The sequence below is a fragment of the Lytechinus variegatus genome, chromosome 10 (assembly GCF_018143015.1).
Source record: "Lytechinus variegatus isolate NC3 chromosome 10, Lvar_3.0, whole genome shotgun sequence".
Taxonomy (NCBI): Eukaryota; Metazoa; Echinodermata; class Echinoidea; order Temnopleuroida; family Toxopneustidae; genus Lytechinus; species Lytechinus variegatus.
In genome coordinates, this window is record NC_054749.1 from 30,606,894 (window position 1) to 30,631,514 (window position 24,621).

The 24,621-nt window shown below is 37.1% G+C and overlaps 1 protein-coding gene and 1 pseudogene across 11 annotated transcripts in view; one reads left to right on the forward strand and one right to left on the reverse strand.

Moving 5' to 3' along the window:
- LOC121422892 (deleted in malignant brain tumors 1 protein-like) overlaps nucleotides 1-24,621 on the reverse strand; it is a 46,028-nt gene that overhangs the window by 13,718 nt on the left and 7,689 nt on the right. For 2 of the 11 annotated variants that reach the window (XM_041618125.1, XM_041618121.1), the window contains exons 1-4: nucleotides 20,055-20,317; nucleotides 5,768-5,872; nucleotides 2,422-2,754; nucleotides 1,851-2,026 (exon numbers count right to left, since the gene is read on the reverse strand). In XM_041618125.1, the coding sequence (XP_041474059.1) occupies nucleotides 1,851-2,026; nucleotides 2,422-2,754; nucleotides 5,768-5,864 (606 nt within the window). In that variant the 5' untranslated portion in view covers nucleotides 5,865-5,872; nucleotides 20,055-20,317. Of the gene's footprint in view, nucleotides 1-1,850; nucleotides 2,027-2,421; nucleotides 2,755-5,767; nucleotides 5,873-20,054; nucleotides 20,320-24,621 lie in introns of those variants that run through there. The other 9 variants (XM_041618129.1, XM_041618123.1, XM_041618124.1 and 6 more) reach the window with 9 other exon arrangements.
- LOC121422894 lies at nucleotides 21,329-22,645 on the forward strand (annotated as a pseudogene).

Genomic DNA, 24,621 nt, shown 5'->3' on the forward strand with positions numbered 1-24,621 from the left:
CATCAGGATTGTAAAATCTGTCACAGTCATGGCCAAGCTCCTGCACGGAAGTAAGTCCTGGAAAACGTACGCCGACCAAGAAAAGTGGCTAAACACCTTCCATGTCAACTGCCTCGGACGTATCATGCACGTTAAATGGCAGGACAAAGTGAAAAATACAGAGGCCCTTCAGCGTACGTGCTGGCATCAAAAGCTTATTCTCGCTCCTTAGTCAAAGGCACCTCAGGTGGTTGGGGCATGTTTGCCCCATGAAACCTTGGCGAATCCAAGAAGGGATTCGCCAAGGTAAGGTAAGCTGTGTGATTGGTCTCACCTCATCGATAGATCACACCTCCGTTTTAAAGACACATGCAGATATGACATAAAACTTGCCGGCATAGACACTAACACTTATGAAGGTGTAGATGATAGTCGCCATCCATTCTATGGAGAGCTACTAAGTACAGGGGTCAAGACGTCAGAAAATAATCGGAATGCTAAATTGGCAGACCAAAGGCCTAGGAGGAAGGCTAGGGCAGCATCTCTATATAAACGTGTCTCAGCGCCATCCTCCTTCATCTGTAAAAATTTGCTCTAGAGACTGCCTCTCTAGAGTGGAGCTCTATAGTCACTCTCGAAAATGTAAGGCCTAGCGCTACACCATCGTCTTTTAAGGCGAACTGATGCCTACCAGTCATTGGACACATTGATTTAGAAAAATAATATTGATAAAACACTTTCAAATTGAAATAAGACCCTAAAAGCCTCTTCAGTACAAAGGTATGAATGGACCTTAAAAAAATACACTCGAAATGGATAGCCCAAACCTAAAGAGGATTCATTCTAAGTTGAGCAATTAATGTTGAAATGAACTTGAGAATTAATAAAAGAAATAAGTATTCTTACTGAAATCCCTTTACATTAGTTCTAACACGTATCAGCCTCAGACAGTAATTTTTCAAGATGTCGGTTGGCGGCCATCTTGGATTTGATCTGAAGATTATCTTTTGTGCAAAATAACTACATGAATTGAATCAACATACCTAATGACTCATGAATAGAGTTATTATTCATGATTCTGGGGCAAAGGGTTCAACAATTGATATTTCAAGATGGCGTCATATGGCGGCCATCTTGGATTTGACCTGAAGATGACATTATATTGCAAAATAGAAAGCAGAAATGGATTCTGCACACCACAAAACCCCTAAATAGAGGTATTACTCGTCATTCTGGGACAAGGGGGAACAAAAGTCAATTTTTCAAGATTGCATATGGCGGCCATCTTTGATTTGACCTGAAGATGACCTTATATTGCAAAAATGATTACAGAAATCAGTTCTACACATCTCTAAACCCCTAAAACGAGTCATTACTCATCATTTTATGGACAGGGGTTCAAAAGTTAGGTTTTCAAGATGGCATCTGGCGGCCATTTTGGATTTATGCAAATTAGCAAAATTGCCCAAACGGCAACTTTTGGCAACCAAGCTGAATTTGTTCTAGGACCCCATAGGAACACGAATCAAGAAAAAAACTTCATCGGAAAGAACATTTCTAGGTTCGGAAAATGTCAAATCGACTATGGCTCAAGGTTCCTGGGCAATTGCACATTCACGTCATTTACTCCAACAAAATCAAAGAAGAATAAAACCTCTTATCACTCTCAGTACGGGTAAAGCAGCTCCTCTGGATCTAGCCGTTATCTCAAAGGTATAGTTTGAGACTATCCATTTATAATACACAGTCAATGAGAGACAACACATTGTGTTGATAAGCTAGCTTTGCTATTTTGACAATTAAGATTGATGATCAATTGCATTTTTTCTTCGTTCCGAGTGGTCTTCTGGCATCTATAATTAAATACTAACCCGAGCATCTGTAGTGTCCCAACTATCATCACATATCGTTCCCCATTGGTTATTAAGATAGACTTCCACTCTTCCTTGAAATGGGCTGTTCCCTTCAACCAGTCGAACTGGTGTCATTACTGATGGAACGGTCGTAGGGGCGGTGGTGGTCGTCGTCGTCGTGCCCAAAGAATCTACTTGCAAAATAAAACACCATCACGTTAGTTATTGAAGGCAATGTAGTTCGGAGTATATAATTTTCATGTCAGATTTAACGCAGACTCCTTCACTTTAGCTATACAGCTGACTAGTTTATCTTGAAGTACTAAGAATCATTATTATTTATTATTATTATTATTATTTTTTACATATTTCGTCATTTGTTTTCAGAGATTTAGAACCATGATATTGGAACTAAAATAATAACCTATATGTTTAATGCCACGAATTTGTTTGTGCACACATCTTGTACTTTATGCACATCGGTAAAACTGAATCCAAACCGACAAAACATATAATATAATTTTGACAAACAACGCTGGTATTATTGTAGGCCTATTGGACGGCAAATGTCAGTATCACTGGCTGTTACCTGAATTGGGCAAGTAGCAGACAACTCCCGGATCAGCAGTGTGTTGACAATCACCCTCAGAAAATTGCCCAACCGGACAATTTTCAAGACTGGTCTCATTCCCAATACACTGGTAATTGGTGGACATGATACGCCCCGTACTCGAACCGAAGCGAGCGGTACGCGACACCGACGTCGCGTTAAGAAAGCCGAGATTACGACAGACAACCGTCCCATCACCGATGTCCCAGTATGCACCGCACAACGACATCCAGTCTGAACGGTTAGATGATCGCATTTCGACACGACCTTCGTTGTTCGTGCTTCCATTGACAAGACGAATTTGATAATTCCCTTAATGAAAATTAATAAAATATGTTAATTAAAACGGAAGTAATTATTCATAGGCATTGAATGTGAATTGGTCCACAGTTAAACGTTAAGTACTTATATTGACGAGAATGAATCGGTTTTATTCAACTCATCTAGAAAAAGAACATGACGGTGTATTTTAACTATTATAAGTAGTACAAGAAGAAGGGGTAGGGAAAGAGAAGAACAATATAAAAAGTAGGGACATGGTTGTGGAGAGTACAAAAGGGGAGAAAAAAAACATTTAGAAACAAAATCCGTATTATAACACAGAACTATAATTCTCTTCATGGTTCCTCTGTTGGACCTTGCCTCGGAGTCGAGAAATATTCTTTAACGCTTTAAAAAATATTGTCCGAGTTCTTTGTTTGCAAATGTAAGAAAGTTGTAGATTACAAATGGATACTAGTAGGTCGATGATGACATAACAAATAAGAGAAGACATAAGATACAAAGTACAAAAGTAAAAAGGTTTATATTTTAATGTAGGCCAGTGTTGTAGTCAAGGCATAAACCTCCAAGGCCAAGGCTTTAATAACCAACGCCAAGGCTTCAATACCCAAGGCCGAGGCCAAGGTATGGAAACCCAAGGCCAAGGCTAAGGCCTGAAAGCCTGAAATGCCAAGCTCAAGGCATTTCAAACTTTCGATAATATAATAGGTGAGAGTGAGCGAACTGAGCGAGCAAAAATTTTGACCTTTATACACGAAAAACAAATACTTTCATGACAGATTTAGACATTATATTAAGATAATAATATAGTTACCTTTGTACATATCATTTTTGTTATTTTTTTATTAAATTATTATTATAATTTATCATTTTTTCATGCAATTTACATTGCAATAATTATTATTACCACGGTCATCTGATCCTGGCATGCCCATTCTCAACTTATTTCTTTCTCAACTCCCTAGGACAAGGGCGGCAGAACGTATTATTATTTTTTGGGGGGAGGGGGGGGGGTCAAAGCCAATGTCAAAATTGGCATTTGGTGGAAACAGATATTTTCTAAATGAGATTATCAACTAAGTGAAGTAGTTGTGTATTTTGTAGAAAATAAGTTGACTAAAGCCTTTTTTGTGATTTCTCGTTGATAAGATAGATATCTTGAGTTAGTGGTTAAAAAAAATATTCTGAAGCTGAAGTTGAAAGACTCGATGTTTGGTCAATTACAGCGCTAATCACTTTTAAAAGGGCATCCTTGTGAGATGTTGCCAGCGCGAATCATAAGCAAAAACTTTTTGGCATTGTGACATAAGAATTAAATATTCCGGGCTGTTTTTGTAATCCTGAAAAAGATGTGTATCTAACTAAATGATTAAGCGCGAGCTGAAATTTTTAATATACTGACAGGTCTGCAAAGTAAGCTGATAAAGACTGCATTTAGCATGTTTAGTGACTCATAAATATGATACATAACTCACCGATCAAATAATGCGAGCGCAAAGCGCGAGCTCAAATATTTGTGATATTCCAACCTGAAAATTGGACATTCTAAACGTTTTTTTTGTAAACAGATTAAGTACCTTACATGTACCTAACAATAATTGATGCAAGTGCAGAACGCGAACCAAAAATTTGTGATATTCTAACCTGAAAATTCTAAACATTTTTGTAACCATGAACAGGATTAATTTTGTACTAAACAATAAATGATGCAAGTGCGATCCAAAATTTGGCGATTTTCGATCCTAAAATTATTATAATTTACTATAAAAAAGGGTATTTCATTTTAAAAGGGCATATTTCATTTGGAAAAAAGAGCATTTTCGATTTTGGAAAAGGGGCATTTTTTCCCACAAGGATTTTTTCGGGGGGGGGGAGGCAAGAGAGCACAAGTTGAAATTTTCAAATGATGACCTGAAAATGAGTCACTTTTAGGACTCGTGTCCATTTTCATGTTTTTTTTCCAGCTCACAACCCCTTTTAAATTTCAATTCTCATTTCTTCTACATGTATCTTCTACACTTATGTTAGCTCAAAAATCGGAATAAAGAATCCTAACAAAATAAAGTTATATTCCCACTTTCTCACCTCTTTACAAATATCAGATCCCCCTCCCTCCCCCCAAAAAAGAGAGAGAGAGAGAGAGAGAAGTTCCACCACCAAGAATAAACTTAGAAAAGGAAAAAAAGGAAAGGTAAAGGAGTAAGTGTGATATTATTTTCTTTACATATTGTCACAATCTATCACAAAATTAGCTTTTCTTATAGTAAGAAAGTGAAAAAACTTTGCTCACTCACTCAACTTCAATTGCTTTAAACTTTTTTGGCAGAAATTTTCCTCTATATATATGCCATGCTTGGCCCCTCAAAATTTTTGGTTCATCATGCCATTGACATAGCCCATTTGGATATGACAAAATTGAAGATTGTGTTCAAGTTTACCAATCTTTTCAGAATATCATTCAGACTTAAAACATTCTTCTTGGCCAAAGAAAATAGAATACAAGGAAAATCCTTGTTATCATTCTTTATGAAAATTGTTGTCAAAATTAGCTGTCAGATCTGTCAGAATCATTCCTGTCATCAAATCACTCTAATCTTTATCACAATGATTATTACTATCATTTTTATCATCATTAGTCGTGATTACAACACGTTACCAATAACTAATGTTATTTTTCTTCATATTGTTTTCTTTGTCACATAAATAAATGTGATGATGATAATTCTTGATGATGGTGATAATCACAATTTATGCCATTGCTAGTACACTTACTACTGCTGACTGCATGGAAGTAGTGCCATTGAATATACAGATTAATTACTAATTAAATAATAACATTTATAATTACTTATACAAAGATAAATGAAAGTACAAAAAATGCCTTGAAAAAGCCTTGAAAATGCCTTGAAATTTCAAGGCTCAAAATCCTCAAGGCCGAGGCCCTCTCAAGGCCAAGGCTTTGAAAAAGTAGGCCTTAAGGCGCCTTAAGGCCAAGGCCGAGCATCAAGGCACTACAACACTGAGATTGTAGGATAATACGTACCTTGGCATTTCACTGTAACTAAGCCATGTAGGCAAAATATGACTAATAGCGAAGACGACCAGATGGATAACGCTGATGTTGTTCTGTGAGGCATCATTTCGAATTCTGCAAATTTACGAAATACAAATATACAGTATATGAATGAATGGCGTCAATTTCAGCTTCCTGGAGGCGTGGATTGTAATTTGCTGACCCTAGAATGAGGAACAACAATACTACCATATAGTTACATCAACGGAGCCACCTTCCTATCACTGCGGAAGATAATATGAGAGAGGGGAAAATGCCTGCATTACATACAGTTCGTTGTCATAAAACACTTTCAGAATGTTTGTTCAGCCTTCAACACTTTCCACGCTTGGTGATGGGCAATTCATTTCTAAATGTCATCATAATGATGTAAAATGATATTGCTAATAATTATTGAAACACCAGAATTATAAAAACTGACTTCTTTTTCCAATCTCCGTCATTCACTTTTCTCATATCTTTACTCCCCTTTTTTATTGGATTACTTCAAAATTCACTCTCCTGTTACACAGCTCCTAAGATGGGAGTATCCCGAAGTAAATGTGATAATACGAAGTGAGTCCCATGGATTCGTCATACCATAATGATAACGCTATTAAGAAATGTTTGCTCCTGTAATTTTTATTTTTAAAGATATAAATCATTAAAAAATATTGAATAGTAGCAAAAGCGAATATAGACAATGTCTAATTGATTGAACTTCGAACGTTGACATGGTAGAGTGAAATGTCTTTGAGCAAAAGGAAATAGTTTCATCTTATGTATACAATAATTCACCAAGAAAAACAACATCAGCATTTAATTTCATGTATTTAATCTTCTATTCGGAAAGCCATGTAAATTACACAAACATACGGAATACGTGATGAGCTTCGTTGCAGAAATACAACACGAAAGATTGGCAATGTTAAATAGTGACAGAAAAGAAATCAAAGAGTCAAGAGGGGCCTAAGCTTTCGATCCTAGCAGAATCTTCGTCGGAGGCAAAATATTTTGCCTCCGACGAAGATTCTGCTATGTAGGATTATTGTATTTTACAACAATATTTGAACAGGGTTTTTTTTCATTGTAAGTTTTAAAGATAAGAATATACATGACATTTTCTAAGACAACAGGCAAGTCATTGCAGATATTGGACTAAGAACTAATATGGATCAACGAATTGAAAATATCTATTTGAATATCTTGATACAAAGCTATTTTGGAATTATAACAGATAATCTCATTACAATCTATTTCCAATTCAAAGGTCATTTGATATAGCGCCTTTTCCTTTCAGTTACAAAGCGCTGATAACAATATAAAGACGACTTTCATACATGTCATTAAGATTGAATATTTTGTATATACATTATATATATATATATATGTATATATATATATATATATATATATATATATATATATATATATATATATATATATATATATATATATATATATATAATCTCTCTAATATTTATGAATATATATATATCTATATTTATATTCATAAATATAAGAGAGCTTGTTGTATCCTAGTTTGAAAAGCGTAATCGGTTTCGGCGCCAGGGTCATAAAAACACATTATCAAAGTTGACGGTATATTGTTTTCAATTGAATAACAAGTGTTATATAGGATTACACAACCCAGACCTTGCTTTTATACTCTCCTTTCTCCATCCTTTCCTTGTCTTCATTCTAACCATCTTTTTTTGTTTTTTCCATTTTTCAAAAGGTAATGAGGTACAGCCCACACTCTGTATCACGACCTCTGCGCAATTTCTGCACGTTTGCATTAGTCATACGTCATCCCTACAAGATTTCAAACCTTATAATGCATTTGATATGAGGGCATATAGAAAATATATCCACTGGTGCACGAAATCAATCCCAATATTTAGTATTCACTCCAACATATAAAAACATCTGATTGGTTTTTAATCCCACCGAATTCCTACTAATTCCGCCTCTAATTTGACTAATATATCGAGGAATTTTCTGAGTTCTATCAGAAAAAAAGTGGAAACGACAATATTTAAACAAAAATGAAAAATATAACATACAGTAGGTTTGATATTATGCCGACATATTCATAGAGAATGTATTATGTGTAAAAATTGATTCCAATATGACTATAATTTTCCCATTTTTGGTTTGTGCCCTCGTTGTTGGAACTTCCTGCGACATAAGTTATACAGTACATACAAATATATAGAGAGCGTCCCAAAAATTATACACTTTTGAAATGGCTGCCAAATAAAAAATATATCACTTTGGGGGAAAAAACTTGTTGAAGGTCAAGTCCACCTCAGAAAAAATGTTGATTTGAATCAATAGAGAAAAATCAGACAAGCACAATGCTGAAAATTTCATCAAAATCGGATGTAAAATAAGAAAGTTATGACATTTCAAAGTTTCGCTTATTTTTAACAAAATAGTTATATGAACGAGCCAGTTACATCCAAATGAGAGAGTTGATGATGTCACTCACTCACTATTTCTTTTGTTTTTTATTGTTTGAATTATGCAATATTTCAATTTTTACGAATTTGACGATTAGGACCTCCTTGCCTGAAGCACAAAATGTTAAAATAATGGAATTCCACGTGTTCAGGAAGGAATGAAACTTCATTTCACATGACAATGACGAGAAAATCAAAATATTTCATATTTCAAACAATAAAAAACAAAAGAAATAGTGAGTGAATGACATCATCGACTCTCTCATTTGGATGTAGCTGGCTCGTTCATATAACTATTTTGCTAAAAATGAAGCGAAAATTTTGAAATGCCATAACTTTCTTATTTTACATCCGATTTTGATGAAATTTTCAGTGTTATGCTTGTTTAATTTTTCTCTTTTTATTCAAATCAAGTTTTTGTTGGGGTGGACTTGTCCTTTAATATGGAAGCCAATAAAGTCGACTGTCAAATGACACCAAAAAGTTTGAAAACTGATCATGCTTGAGCGAGCACTGGCCACTGAAACAAAGGGTATGAAAATTAGGCTGGGCTGGAATTAGCCTTCCAATTTCTTTCAGTTTTTGAGAGGAAAATCCTTTGGAACTCGCAAAGTATAAGGGCGTTGTGATAAATTAATGTTCAACCTTGACCAGGTTTGGTTGTTTAAGCAAGTTTCATAAATTATTTAATTTAAGTTTGTTGCATGAGTGAATACAAATTACACTTTTGGGCAGCATATCAACATCATCCTATTTCACACATTATTCTCCCGACTCCCATTGACACATTGCTGAGATCTACATGATGAAAATCGAGAAAGGCATAACGACAGACTGAATGATTAAATTTGTATTTTTCTTTTATTATGTGGTTACATTCAGAAACTATATAGTTTGAAGTATATGAATAACAAAGCTTCAATGGAATTTGGGAATATTAAAAATTAGGGCTGGGTTTTGTTTATGAGTAGTTGGCAATGCTCCCATTCGACAAAAATTAAGCTCAGTATAAAGGAAACTAACTTTTATATATATATATATATATATATATATATATATATATATATTGTAAGAAATGGATGAAGAGAACAATGGTAGGCGTAGCTTAAATCAAGGTTCCCCAGAGCTATCTACCCTTTGGAAAAATTGGTGATGCCGAAAAAATGTCTCTGCCGGGAATCGAACCCGGGCCCCCAGCTTTGAACGCCGGTGCCTTAACCACTAGACCACAGAGACGGTTAGTAGCTAGGGCGAGCCCGATCCGATATATAAAAAAAAGTTGCCAAAAGCTGTTGTACATGTATAACTTTACACATTTATATATATATATATATATATATATATATATATATATAGGTCAGGTGACATTATTGGGTGTCCTGGTATAATTTTTGTCTTTGTTTACGGGGTTCATGTTCACCCTACCCCCCCCCCCCGCCTGTAAGAGCCTTGCCCTCCATTGCATCCTACCTTAAAATTCATGATGCTTCCACTAATATGCCTGAACCCAGAATGCGGTAGCGGGCAGAAATTTCGATATTTTTATTACAAAAATGCAACTTTGAGATAGATTTGGACATAACATTCAGAAAATAATATCATAAATTCACCCTTCTTTCTTTACCTCTTTCCTTTTCTCTTTTTTTTTTCTTGGTCGTGAAAATGCCCCCCCCCCCATCTTTACCGGTGTGTTGGCTCAGTTGGTAGAGCGTCCGTCTCACAACCGGGATGTCGGGGTTCAAACCCCGGCCGCGTCAGACCAAAAGACGTTAAAAGATGGGAGTTGCTGCTACCCTGTTTGGCGTTCAACAATTAAAGGGATAGAGCCTCGTCGATATGGCGCTGCACGGTGGCTGCCGGGCCCACGATCAATTGGGCAAAGCAAATTTTCGGAGTATTTCATTTCATGTCTATTTCGAACAATAAATTATGGATTGGATTGGATTTTCATTTTACGTCAATTCAGGTAGGTCTATATACAGGTTATTTCTTGTATTGTACTTCGAGCTGAAGCTAGGAAATTCATAATTTAGTTTGACGCGTCAACTTTCTTAAAGTAATTACGAGAATATTCAAAATATCAGACAAGGAAAACAAAACTTGTCCTTCTTGGTTATTATCAAAATCTATATCTAAAATATTGCCGTTTGTCTCAAATCTGTGAGAACCTATAATATATCATGCATACAAAACTGAAATTTCACATCACAAATAGAAGGACGACACCTACTCCCCTTTCACATATATACATAGGACTATATATTTCGAAAAAAAAAGCAAAAGTTACAAATGCCGATATTTTTCATCTGATTTTTGTCTCACCTGCATAGCAGAGTGAGACTATAGGCGCCGCTTTTCCGACGGCGATGGCGACGTCAACATCAAATCTTAACCTCAGTTTAAGTTTTTGAAATGACATCATAACTTAGAAAGTATATGGACCTAGTTCATGAAACTTGGCCATAAGATAAATCAAGTATTACTGAACATCCTCTTAGAGTTTCATGTCACATGATTAAGGTCAAAGGTCATTTAGGGTCAATGAACTTAGACCATGTTGGGGGAATCAACATCAAAATCTTAACCTGAGGTTAAGTTTTTGAAATGTCATCATAACTTAGAAAATATATGGACCTAGTTCATGAAACTTGGACATAAGATTAATCAAGTATCACCAAACATCCTGCATGAGTTTCACGTCACATGACCAAGGTCAAAGGTCATTTAGGGTCAATGAACTTTGGCCGATTTGGGGTGTCTGTTGAATTACAATCAAAACTTTAAAAGTTTTTGGATCTGATCCATGAAAGTTGGACATGATAGTAATCAAGTATCACTGAACATCCTGTGCAATTTTCAGGCCACATGATTAAGGTCAAAGGTCATTTAGGGTCAATGAACTTTGGCCGAATTGGGGGTATTTGTTGAATTACCATCCTAACTTTAAAAATATGTTGGTCTAGTTCATAAAACTTGGACATGAGAGTAATCAAATATCACTGAACATCCTTTGCGCATTTTAGGTCACATGACCAAGGTCAAAGGTCAATGAACTTTGGCCATTATGGGGGTATCTGTTGAATTACCATCACAACTTCGCAAGTTTATTGATCTGACTTTTGAAACTTGGACATAAGAGTAATCAAGTATCACTGAATATCCTCTGCAAGTTTTAGGTCACATGATCAAGGTCAAAGGTCATGTGAGGTCAATGAACTTTGGCCACATTGGGGGTATTTGTTGAATTACCATCCTATCTCTGTAAAGTGTATTGGTCTAGTTCATAAAACGTGGAAATAAGAGTAACCAAGTATCACTGAACAGCTTGTGCGAGTTATAGTAGTTTTCAAAGTCAGCACTGCTGCTATGTTGAATCGCGTGATGCAGGTGAGATTGCAAGAGGCATTCCACTTGTTTTATATGATTTCCCCCTTTTTAAATAAGCTATTCGTTTGACTCGGGTCATTCTCAACCTAATATTACCCACCACGGAACCCAACATTTAATAAATGATCTTTTAATATTATCATATGCATTAGAACACATATTCCTTCTTGTCATTTTTTTCTTCAAAGTTTTGTCCCAAGGTTGTTTTTTTTTACTTCGAGAATAAGGCTCTTAATCAATTTTTATATTACGTTTTCACGTATTGCTTCTTGAAACCAATGACATAAAAATCAATCCCTATTTTGTCCTCTTATAGTAATTACCCATCTCTCTATGTATGAAAAAGTCATGTAATAAAATCACTTCCGCATTTGCTGGGTGATTGTGTTGTTGATATCTTTTTCTGACGAGTACCATACTATAAATCTTTAATGAAAATAATGTACCCCCCCTTCCCCCTCGACGGATTTACCCTGATAGTTGCTGGTATGACCAAAGTATCTTTTTTATAGTAGAGATTAAAATTCATTGTTGAAAACAATTGAACTTATATTACCAAATTTTACTGTCAGGTACATCTCTATGGAAGAGTACAGCTCCTTATGAACGAAAACACTACTAATCGGAGCTAACAGAATAGCAAAATGTTAATCGCGGATAGCGCTAACACTCTAAAAAAGGGTAAAATGGGTACATGCATGTTGGTTGGGTAAAAAAAATATTTTGTAAATTTTACGCGATGTTGCGTTGAAATTTACCCTTAAAATATACATTTTGCCCAATATGGGGTACAAAAAAAACTCAGCAAACATGTATGTTCTCTTTCTACCCAATATTGGGTAGAATTTTACTCAGTGTGTTTAGAGTGAAATCATTATCATTCCCTCTGTTTTGTTCAATTTACAGGTTTATATCACATTTAAAAAGATGAGTTTTTAATGACTTTATGGTTTGAGAAAGTGGTCAGTATCCACCTCGCTTTTTATACCGAAATTACGGCCACAAATGAATAATTCTGAATTAAACGCTGCAACGACAAAGACATGCAGTTAAATAACCAAAATCAACAATTGTGTATATGGACAATATGCAAGTGAGTGTAGTTCCAACAACAATTCGCATTTAGTCACAATATTTGTACACAAAATGTTACAATCACCCTTTGAGTTAATTTTACATTTTGTCGCTCTGGTTAAAAAAATAGGCTATAATTCATCGAATAATATCCGTCTGGGCTAGCACCACTTAGTTTAAATGATCATTAGATGAACTGTTTATGAACCAAATTTTCATTCAACAAAGTGCGAAAAGGTAATGAACTAGAAATTAGACCACATGTGATATTAGACTAAATAATAGTAAGTCCAAATGAGTTAGACCAAGTTATGGTTACATTTAGTAATTAGACTAGACTAAATTGATAGTAGTTTAACCGTGATGGTGTTATACGATCTAAGAATTAGATCGCATTGTGGGTTTTTCCATGACGATTTGAGAATTGAGAATCTGCAAGTAGACCAAGTGGGTTTAACCATAACGGTGTTAAACGATCTGAGAATCAGACCATCTGCTAGTAGACCAAGTGGGTTTAGCCATAACGGTCTGGGAATTAGACCATTTGCTAGTAGACCAAGTGGGTTTAGCCATAACGGTCTGGGAATTAGACCATTTGCTAGTAGACCAAGTGGGTTTAGCCATAACGGTCTGGGTATTAGACCATTTGCTAGTAGACCAAATGGGTTTAGCCATGATGTGTTAGACGGTCTGGGAACTAGACCATCTGCAAGTAGACCAAGTGGGTTTAACCATAACGGTGTTAAACGATCTGAGAATCAGACCATCTGCTAGTAGACCAAGTGGGTTTAGCCATAACGGTCTGGGAATTAGACCATTTGCTAGTAGACCAAGTGGGTTTAGCCATAACGGTCTGGGAATTAGACCATTTGCTAGTAGACCAAGTGGGTTTAGCCATAACGGTCTGGGTATTAGACCATTTGCTAGTAGACCAAATGGGTTTAGCCATGATGTGTTAGACGGTCTGGGAACTAGACCATCTGATAGTAGAGCAAGTGGGTTTAGCCATGATGGTGTTAGACGATCTGAAAATTGGACAATCTGCTAGTAGACCAAATGGGTTTAGCAATGATGGTGTAAGACGATCTGAGAATTACAATGATGGTGTAAGACGATCTGAGAATTAGACCATCTGCTAGTAGACCAAATGGATTTAGCCATGATGGTGTTAGACGATCTGAGAATTAGAAAATTTGCTAGTAGACCAAGTGGGTTTAGACATGATGGTGTTAGATGATCAGAGAATTAGACAATTTGCTAGTAGACCAAATGGATTTAGACATGATGGTTTTAGACATCCTGAGAAACACATTCAAATTTGTACTGACTGTCAATATATATCACGCATAAAAGTAAATAAATATATGTACAGTGCGTCCCAGAATAAACGAAACCGAGATTTAGCGATCATTTATCATAACTTAATCATAAATAGAATAGATAAATGACCTACCAATTTAAAGCTTAGAATCTCCTCTTTCATCTGATATTACTTAGCTTGTTTCTTATTCACGCATGAGTGAGCAAAAACAATTTGAAGAAAGGATACCAAAAACTCATTTGGCGAGGGGTATCTGGGTTTCAAAAAGAAACATCATTTCCGAAAAGTTCAATATCTCCTCTTTAATTTGATACCTAAATTACAGAAAATGGTCAAGAAATAAAAAAGTTCTGGTCATTTGAAATAAGGCTTGTATTTCCATAATTTCATGAGATAAACGTGTTTTCACCGGTTTCCCACAGAAGCTTTCGCATGGTGAACTGCATGGCTGATCGTCAACAAAACGGAGTGTTGAGTGAGTTTGAAAGCCAGCCTGGAGAACCTCTTCATTTTATGAAATTATAAAAAATTAAGCCTTATTTTCAAATTATTGAAATTCAAGCCTTATTTCAAATGACAGAACTTTGTTATTTCTTGACCATTTTCTGTAATTTAGGTATCAAATTAAAGAGGAGATATTGAAATTTTCAAAAATGTTGTTTTCTTTTTGAAACCCAGATACTCCCCGCCAAATGAGATTTTGATATCCTTTCTTCAAATTGTATTTGCTCACTCATGCGTGAATAAGAAATAATCTAAGTAATATCAGATGAAAAAGGAGATTCTAAGCTTTGAATTGGTAGGTCATTTGTCTATTTTATTTATGATTAAGTAATGATAAATGATCGCTAAATCTCGGTTTCGTTTTTTCTGGGACGCACTGTACATATATATATATATATATATATATATATATATATATATATATATATACATTGTTAGAAAATTTATCCTTAAACTAAAAGAAGTTCCTGCAGCAGAGTCTCGAGAACACCTGTAATCTTACCAGATTGCGTAATCTTACAGGAAATTGGTATTTGGTGTGTGTAATCTTACAAATTTCCTTAAATAAAACACTCTTTTCCTCTTTTTCTAACAGACCTGTTCTGTTAAATTACAGAAAAATTCCTGTTTCATGAATTTAAAGAATGATTCTGGTGTTGCTTTCTGCAAAATCTTCTTTTATTTTTCTGTAAAATCAGGGTTTTTTAACAGTGTATATATATAAATATATATACATATATTTGTATACTTTTATGCGTGATATATATATTGACAGTCAGTACAAATATGAATGTGTTTTATCGTTAAAATTGTGATCATTTCAATTATTGCACGGGTTACCCAAACTACCTATTGCAGTAAAATATATAAGATTATATTATTTGCTTAGTAAGAAAGAGCTTGTATGAGGATTTTTCATTTTTATGAAATACACCTATGTTTCTAGAGATACTAATAGTACACAACCTAGGCCCTTGTTCGTTCCAATCTAAATTTTCTTCTACTGTGACACATAAAAATCTTTTCTTCTTTTCCTTTTTGAGAGGAATATTATCTCTCGTTAGATAAGTGAGCAAGGAAAAAAACGATACTTGCCGAGTACAATTTTGCAATATTTTCGATGTACAAAAATAAATTGGAAATTCTAGTAAAACTGAAACGAAGATACCTTGAAATATAACAGGCATGCGATAATTCATTTGTTAAAACTGAAGGGGGCGACTTCTCCAGCAAAATCCTATCAGTACGCGTATGGTGTCAGATCGATAGTGATGGAGGTGATATTGAAATAGCACACAGCAAAAACTGTGGTGTTAACCGGTGTACATAGAGGACCACACCAGTTCTTTTACACCGGTGTTAAATTGGTGGTGTTAGTTTTACACCTATAGGTGTTATTACAACACCTTTGGATGTTATATTTACACTCGTTGGTGTTATGTTCAATCTCTAGGGTGTAATTTTAACACCTCGTGGTGTGGTCCTCTATTAACACCAATTAGTGTGAGTTGTAACACCACAGTTTTTACAGTGCAGTAATCATTGATTACCATGATTATTTGATGTAGGCTATCATAGCATAAAGAGGAAGCAAAGGGACAGACATTTAACCCTTATCCGCGAATTCATATAAAAACCAAAAACCACATGCAGTGTTATAGAAGAATTGTAGGTTAAATTTGGCCAACTCGGTTGCTCTGCTCAGTTGATTGTACGGATTCTTCAAACATCATTTCTCTTATTCTTTCCCCCTAAGAAAAAAAATCCTGCATGCGGCCGTAATCATCACACTGAGAGTTTTTAGGTTATACATTCCATAATTTCAATTAATTAGTTAATCAATTATTATTTATATGACTGATTATGATTTGCCTATTTCATTTACTATATATTGTTTAATATTTGTTCATCTTATGTTATTTGTAAAAAACATGTAAATAGAATTATATCAAATAAAAAGATGAAGATTAAACTTAAAAAAAGACTATACATTGTTGATACTGTTATGAAGTTCCAATATCTGGTTCTTCTGGGGAGTGTTTCATCAACATTTTCATCCGACAAGTTGTCAGATCTGACATCTTTCTCTGATGTTGATTGGCTGAGAGGTACTATTTCTATGGTAACTGTCGGATAAAATGGGACTTGTCGGATAAAACGTCCGACAAGTCCTTTCATGAAACGCCCCCCAGGTCTTCCCATGTACAGAGATACGATAAGATTTCAATATTATGATGGCATACAAATTATACGATTTATGTTTCTACAGTGATCATGACATTCTATATATTACTCACTGCACGTGCACTGATAAACGTTCCCTGTTTTGTATGGGTGTCTTCATTAACTCCTTCGCCACCACGACTTGAAATATTTACTTTCATAGTAATGATAATGATAATAATGATAATAATAATAATAATACTAATAACAATACTAATAATAATAATCTGCATCTATATAGCGCTTAACACATCGAAATGACGTCTGTAAGCGCTTTACAGATTATCATTATCCCGGTCATTTGATCCTTGCATGCCCGTATACAATAATGCGTTTTTTCCACTCCCTGGCCTTGGAGTGCATTCCAACAAGACAAGACTCAATTTATAGGCATACTACATAGGCTTTCGCATCCTACCGGATACCCATTTCACCTGGGCAGAGAGTGGCAAATTGTGGATTGACGCCTTGCCAAAGGACGCTAGGCCATGGTGGGGTTTGAACACATTATCCTCTGATTACAAGGCGAGAGACAGAACCGCTACACCACGGCGCTTCCACTTTACATGTAGTTTATTACCGTCTTTCTGAATCAGCTTTTAATTCCTAGATCGTGTATCATCAAATCTACTGTTAAATTTGACTATTTGTTCTTTTTTATTCAATCCTAGTTTACAATTTAGTTCTTTCACTCTTTTCTTTTTATTTAGTTTTTTACTATTTTTTGTTTCTGTTTTGTTTTCTATTTGTTTAATCGCTTATTTGCTCTTCTTTTGTTCACTGTCTCTTTCTTCTCTCTCCCTTTCCCTCTCTCTCTCTCTAACGCTAGGCCGACCACTAACCATGTCCGCCCTCTTTATTAAAGGTTAAGTCCACCTCAGAAAAATGTTGATTTGAATCAATAGAGAAAAATCAGACAAGCACAATGCTGAAGATTTCATCAAAATCGGATGTAAAATAAGAAAGTTATGACATTTCAAAGTTTCGCTTATTTTTAACAAAATAGTTGTATGAGCGAGCCAATTACATCCAAATGAGAGTTGATGATGTCACTCACTCACTATTTCTTTTGTTTTTTATTGTTTGAAGTATACGATGTTTCAATTTTTACGAATTTGACGATTGGGACCTCCTTGCCTGAAGCATAAAATGTTAAAATAATGTAATTCCATGTGTTCAGGGAATAATGAAACTTCATTTCACATGACAATGACGAGAAAATCAAAATATTTCATATTTCACACAATAAAAAAACAAACGAAATAGTGAGTGAATGACATCATCGACTCTCTCATTTGGATGTAGCTGGCTCGTTCATATAACTGTTTTTTGTGAAATGAAGCGAAACTTTGAAATGTCATAATTTTCTTATTTTACATCCGATACTAATGAAATTTTCAGTGTTATGCTTGTTGAATTTTTCTCTTTTTATTCAAATCAAGTTTTTATTGGGGTGGACTTGTCCTTTAAGAAATGCTAATTATTATTCCATATGACACGGAGTCTTTCGTAATGATTTCTTCAAAGGTACATAAAATACGAAAAAGCAATAAAGAACAAAATACATTTCGCGCGTGACCATGGAATCATAATAAAATCTTAACGAATAACATTGAAACATCTAACATGGATGTAATGAATTCGTGATCTTGAATCTTGTGACCATCATCTGTTCCAGAACTTTCATCCTTTGTACTCCTTAATAAGCACAATAAGCAAACTTTAATTACTTGTCCCAACCCTAATTTAAAGGATGGTAATGACCCCCTCGTATCCGTTGCATTAAAATGTGAATTGTAATAATGAGCAACATGCAGTGTTTCTGAGCGATGCATACTTTTATATCGACTTCAGCACGGCTACCCTGCTGCATCGGGTGCTCGGGCATTCAAGAAAGTCCTTCCTGTCAGGCATCCATTATTTTTTTTTACACCTTGGGGCCCCCAATGGGGGCCGTTTCATAAATAAAAGCTGTTCGTAAGTTAAGAGCGACTTTAAGAACGAGTGGTGATCCTTTATGTGGTAAATGATATGCATCATTAATTGTACGTTGGTAATTATCTTAGCGCGTAAGAAAGGTTCACCAGTCGTTTTTAAAGCAGCTCTTAACACCCACCTGGGTAAAGAGTTGCAAATGTAGAGAAAAGCCTGCATGGACGCGAGTGCTGCGTTGGAATTTGATCCCCGGACCTTGTATGGTTCAAAGTCCGGGGACCTATTTACAGAGACAAACAAGATTGTTTGGACACTTTCTTCTATGATACCTAATTGTCAAAAACTGTGAGCTTCGCTGAGTTTTTTGAGACCATCCATTCTTGTGGAAAATCAATTTTTGTGAGCGCCCAATAAGTGGTAAAATATCGAATTTTTTTTATCAAATGATATACAGTATATCTCAAAATAAAGTTTGCCTCGTAAAATATCAAGACACCCGGATAAGAAAGGATATTTGAATAAAATCATTGATCGATGTTTTACCGCAGCCCCCCCCCCCTCCCCAAAAAGGCCTTGACGAGACAGGGGAATGCACATATGAAAACAGAAATAAAAATTGCGAATTCATCATTACAATCATTTTATGACGGGAAAAGCACTGTGTATGCTTAAGGCCATCGCACACCTGACGAATGGTCCACGATCCGATTTTGGAACAAATCGCGTTTCGATTATTTTCTAAAAATGTGAATGATTGGTATGTTTCTTATTTCAGGTTCAAATTAACTTTGAAAAAATACCTATATAATTCGGGATTATTGCAGGCCTTATGATTTTGGAGTAAAAGCCAAATTAGTTTCAAATCGTAGCCAATTGTACGATTACTGTGACTTCATTACGAATAGATATTAAATTTGCTTTTATTCTAATAAGGATGATAGCATAGGCACAGATTTGAACATAGGAATTCGAAGAATAATAAAAAGAAGAATATCTTCAATATTCCATGTTTCAATATGAGAATAAAATTCTACTTCGTTTCATTCCAAAATCAGGCCGTAGAGCAATCGAAAGGTGTGTGGTTGCCTCAACCCGAAGACTAAAAAGTTTGTGTGCGACAATATTTCAACAAGTCAAATTACACGAAAAGAAATGTATTATGTCAGTGAATGTTTAGCAAACAGCTGCAATACAAAACTGGTACAAGTCGAAGGGCAGATTATCAGTATCAGTACACAATCAACGATACACCTCAGAATTACCTGGGAAAAGAATCCACTCTTCTGCGTAATAGTTGAAAAAAAGCCCACGATTATTAAGAAAATTATTCGACATCTATCATTAATTTGAAAGCGTCAAATTCACTTACCGCCACATGCACTTATGTATCCCAAAACAGAAACTTTTCGTAATTTCGTTCTTATGCAACTAACAAATGAAGAAAAAGAACAGTGTTTGGTGGTGGTGCAACCTTGTCTTTAGAGATGTAAAGTGCTCTACCTGCTAATTCCTGTGTAGTTTGTGATCGGTGTAGATGAGCTTGTATACCAGTATAGGAGGACACGGAATTTTATGTTCCGGTGATTTGTGTAAGCTTAGAATCCACTGGGGTATTAAACAAGTTCCAGAATACGTATCAGAGCATTCATTATATATTTTTTCGCCAATGGTGTTACAATGCACTGTGATAGAAATGCGGGGGGTGTAGTTACATCATTCATCAAAATGTAGTATACCTTATTTTAAGCCTAAGCATGGATTTAAATATATCGGGTCGACCATGTTTGGTTTTAATGTACCAGCACATCCCAGAAGGAAAAACCAATTAGACCAGTAATTTTTTTTACTGGTTTCCAGTATAATTTAACTGGTTTCCAGTATATTTTTACTGGGCCAGTTGATTTTAACTGGACCAGTTAAAATCAACTGGAGACCAGTTCCAACAATTGAATTCCAGTTGAAGCAATTAGTAATACCAGTTAAATTGTTTTTCATTATACTGGTGTTACTGGTCCAATAAATGGTTTCCAGTAGATTTTTACTGGTTTCCAGTATATGTTTACTGCACCATTAAAATTGAACTGGAGACCAGTTCAAACAATTGCATTCTGGTTACTGGTCCAATAAATAATGACTTTCAAGTCAGATCATTTAACAAATTATGAAAAATGAATCTTGCAATTCAGAGAAACTTATTATCGTTATAATTTATCATTGTTATCATCATTGCTCTTATGATTATCACAATTATTATTATTATGATTATTATGATCATTGTTGTAATCATTCTTATTACTGTTATTATTGTTATTGATATTGTAATTATTATTATTAATATTGGATTTTAAAGACGGCTTGACGATTTAAAATGATTTATTAGCGGGCTAGCAAAATACACATTTTAGTTTGTTTTGATTTTGAAAGGGGGCGTGGTTGCCCGAGAAAGGGCTCGTGACCCGACCCGTAAAGGGCGGGGCAGCGCTTTTTGGCGCCCGCGCCAAAGAATTTGGGCACAATGCCAGACATTTGCCGCGGTTGAGCTATGCGCGGATAAAAGTGCGGGGAATGCTTCATTTTCGTTTTGGCTTTCAATGAAGAGAGATGACGGTGCATGTGTAAAGCGTGCTTACAAAATTTTTTGAAAATTTTCTTTCGGCACTGGCAACTAGGCCTAGGTGGCAGATATTTCGACATTTGTCTAGCTACCTATACCGGATATCTACACAAAGGATTCATACTTTTATTGGATTATACAGACGCTGATTTCAGTTTTTTACTGTCTTCAGACTTCAGCCTCAGGAATTGTTGCCGTAGAACTAAGACTAAGTTAGCTGTGCCGATTTGTGGACCTAAAAGATTCAGTTTGCAACTTCAGGATTGAATTTTTTCTTGGCGGTTCGCTTGATTGAACTTTGGAGGTGATTGCATCCAGGATTCATTGGACTTGGGCTGAGTGACGGAGCTTCGAGTCTAACTCTAGTTTCGCGAGTTGATCATGCCAAAGGTTAAGGCCAAGAAAATAACGACCGCAGGTGCGAGGAAGGGAGATGACACACCGAAGAGGAGGCCGGGTCGGCCGAGAGGTCCACGGGCGACGTCAACCCCCGCAAGTGTGGATCTGGGGCTGGGAGGCGGCAACAACGGGCCAGGAAGGAGCGGTGAGTTAAATCCCTCTCAGTCTCAAGTTGTCGATGTTGATGAAAAAAGTGGTAGGCCTAGGTCTAAAGTTGGTGATAAAATGGCAGAGCTAGATCTAGATCTAGTGGGGCGGGAAGGCCAGGCGCCCGTGGGCAGATCTATTGCTTGGCATGAGATAGTAGCTCAGGAGTCGGATACCGGTAGCTCGGGGCAGGCTCAGCCAGCAGTTTCAGTGCCGGCGCGGTCGGCAGGGGTAGCCGAAGATCTAGGCCTAGATCTAGTGGAGGTCGGTGTTGAGAGATCTGAGCCCCAGGCGCCTAGGCTTTCTGCCGTGTTGGGGGCACCGGAACCATTTATTAGCGCATGCGACCCACTAGGTGTGGAAGTGGCTATCTCACTGAAGGAAAAAATTTGGGCAAGTGAATATATAGATTTGGGAGTGCTCCTTAAGCATAATAATGCACGTGATGAGTTTGGGGCCTTGACTCGAGTGTAGGTGACACCACTTTGAGTTTGTGTCAATCGGGATCTGGTCTTGGTTTGCAACTTCAACCTCAATCAAAGGCTAAGAAAATCATGTCGGTAGAGCAGTGGACTTCGGTGTTTCTAGTATTTGCCTCAATTTACGCTGAGAAGCACATTGAAAGGAGCAGGGAGCTCATGAAATATATGGATTTGATAAGGCATGCAGCCCGTGCGTTTGCAGGTTATGGCTGGCGTGACTATGACACTCAGTTTAGGAGCAAGCAGGCGCGTTTACCCGGGCGATCCTGGGCGAGCGTCGACGCCGAGTTGTGGTTGATGCTGGTGGCCTCTAATGGTCCGCGGCAGCGCCACAATTTACCCCATGCCCCTCGCCATCAGTTCTACAGAGGGGAGTACGGCGCGAGAAAATCTTTTCCCTTCGGAGGAAAGGGACCCGGAGCCAATGGCACACCCAGCCGAGGCGTGTGCTTTGCCTTTAATAGAGGCAAGTGCATGCGAGGCAAAGCTTGCATCTATGAGCACAAGTGTTCCCGCTGCCAGGCGACAGGTCATGGGGCTAAGCAGTGTAGCCAAGGGCGGGCCGGTTCCAGTCCCGCTGGCAGTAAATAGGTCTACGGCTAGTGCGGTGTCGTCTATTGCTCCGACCCCTATTAAGTTAGCACGTTTGGTGCCCATGTTAGCTACTTATCCTAATCAGGAGCATGCTCAGTGCTTGTATAATGGTTTTAAGTTTGGTTTTTCATTACATTTTGAAGGGGACAGGGTCCCATTGGTTGTTAAAAACCTGAAATCAGCATTCGAACACATGGATACGTTGAAAAAGAAATTGAGGGATGAAATAGACTTAGGTAGGATAGTTGGGCCTTTTGTTGTTCCTCCCTTCGAGAATATGAGGTGTTCACCAGTGGGGTTGGTGCCCAAAAAGGCCCCAGGGGAGTTCCGTATGATTCAACATTTATCGGCACCCAGGGGAAATTCAGTTAATGATGGCATACCGGAGGGGCAGTGTACAGTAACATATTCGTCCTTTGATTCGGCGGTAGATATTGTGACGCAATTGGGGCGGGGTGCCCTTATGGGAAAGACTGACATTAAGTCAGCTTTCAGGCTCTTGCCTGTTCACCCAAAAGATTTTGAGTTGCTTGGGATGTATATAGATGGTCGTTACTATTTTGATCGTTGTTTGCCGATGGGCTGCGCAGTTTCTTGTTCCACTTTTGAATGTTTTAGTACTTTTTTAGAGTTTTGCGCGAGAAAAGTTGCGAAGTCGCAAAATATTGTCCATTATTTGGATGATTTCTTTTTTGCAGGCGGCCCTGCCTCGGAGGATTGCAGGCGGGCAATGCATTGTTTTGAAGCAATTTGCGAACGATTTGGGGTGCCCATAGCGCGAGAAAAAACGGAAGGCCCGACCACACAGTTGTCATATCTTGGGCTGGTAATAGATAGCGTTTCTCAGCAGGTTCGGGTACCGGAGGACAAAATTGAGAAATTAGTAGGGAAATTAAATTGGGCGGTACAGAAACAAAAAATTTCCCTAAGAGACATTCAGTCGATTGTAGGTAGTCTAAACTTTGTATGTAAGGCAATTGCTCCAGGGCGAGCATTCATGAGACGGCTCATTGACTTAACTAAGAGCGTTAAGCGTCCTTTTCACATGGTTAGGTTGACGAGAGGGGCTAAGGCTGACTTGCGGGTTTGGTTGGAGTTCTTGGCACATTTTAATGGTCAAGTTTTCTTCCGGGCTCCAGGCTGGTTTGGAAGCGAGGAAATTCAGTTTTTCACTGATGCGGCGGCTGGCATTGGTTTTGGAATTTTCTTTGGAGGCAGGTGGGCTCAATCCAGGTGGCCTGCTGATTTCCAGGCCGGTAGGAGGTCTATAGCTTTTTTAGAGCTATTCCCTATTTGGGTAGGCTTGGAGATTTGGGGCATGGAGCTAAAGGACAAGAATATATTGTTTAATTGTGATAATCAGGCCGTGGTGGCAGTACTTAACAAGCAGTCGGCGCTATGCCCTGATATTATGGTTTTGGTGAGGAAGGTGGTGATTATATGTTTAAGCAATAATATAGTGTTGAGGGCTAGGCATGTACATGGATGTGATAATGGTATAGCTGATGCACTATCTCGATTTCAGATGCCGAGGTTCCATGCGTTAGCACCGGGGGCCGCCCGGGAGGGCGTGGAGGTTCCAGTCCGTCTTTGGAAGAGCTGGCTATCGAGAGAAGTCGACTGCTGATGGCTTCTAGGGCAGCTCGAACACACACAACTTACTCTATTGCCTTGGGGGCATACGTGAAATTTTGTAAAGT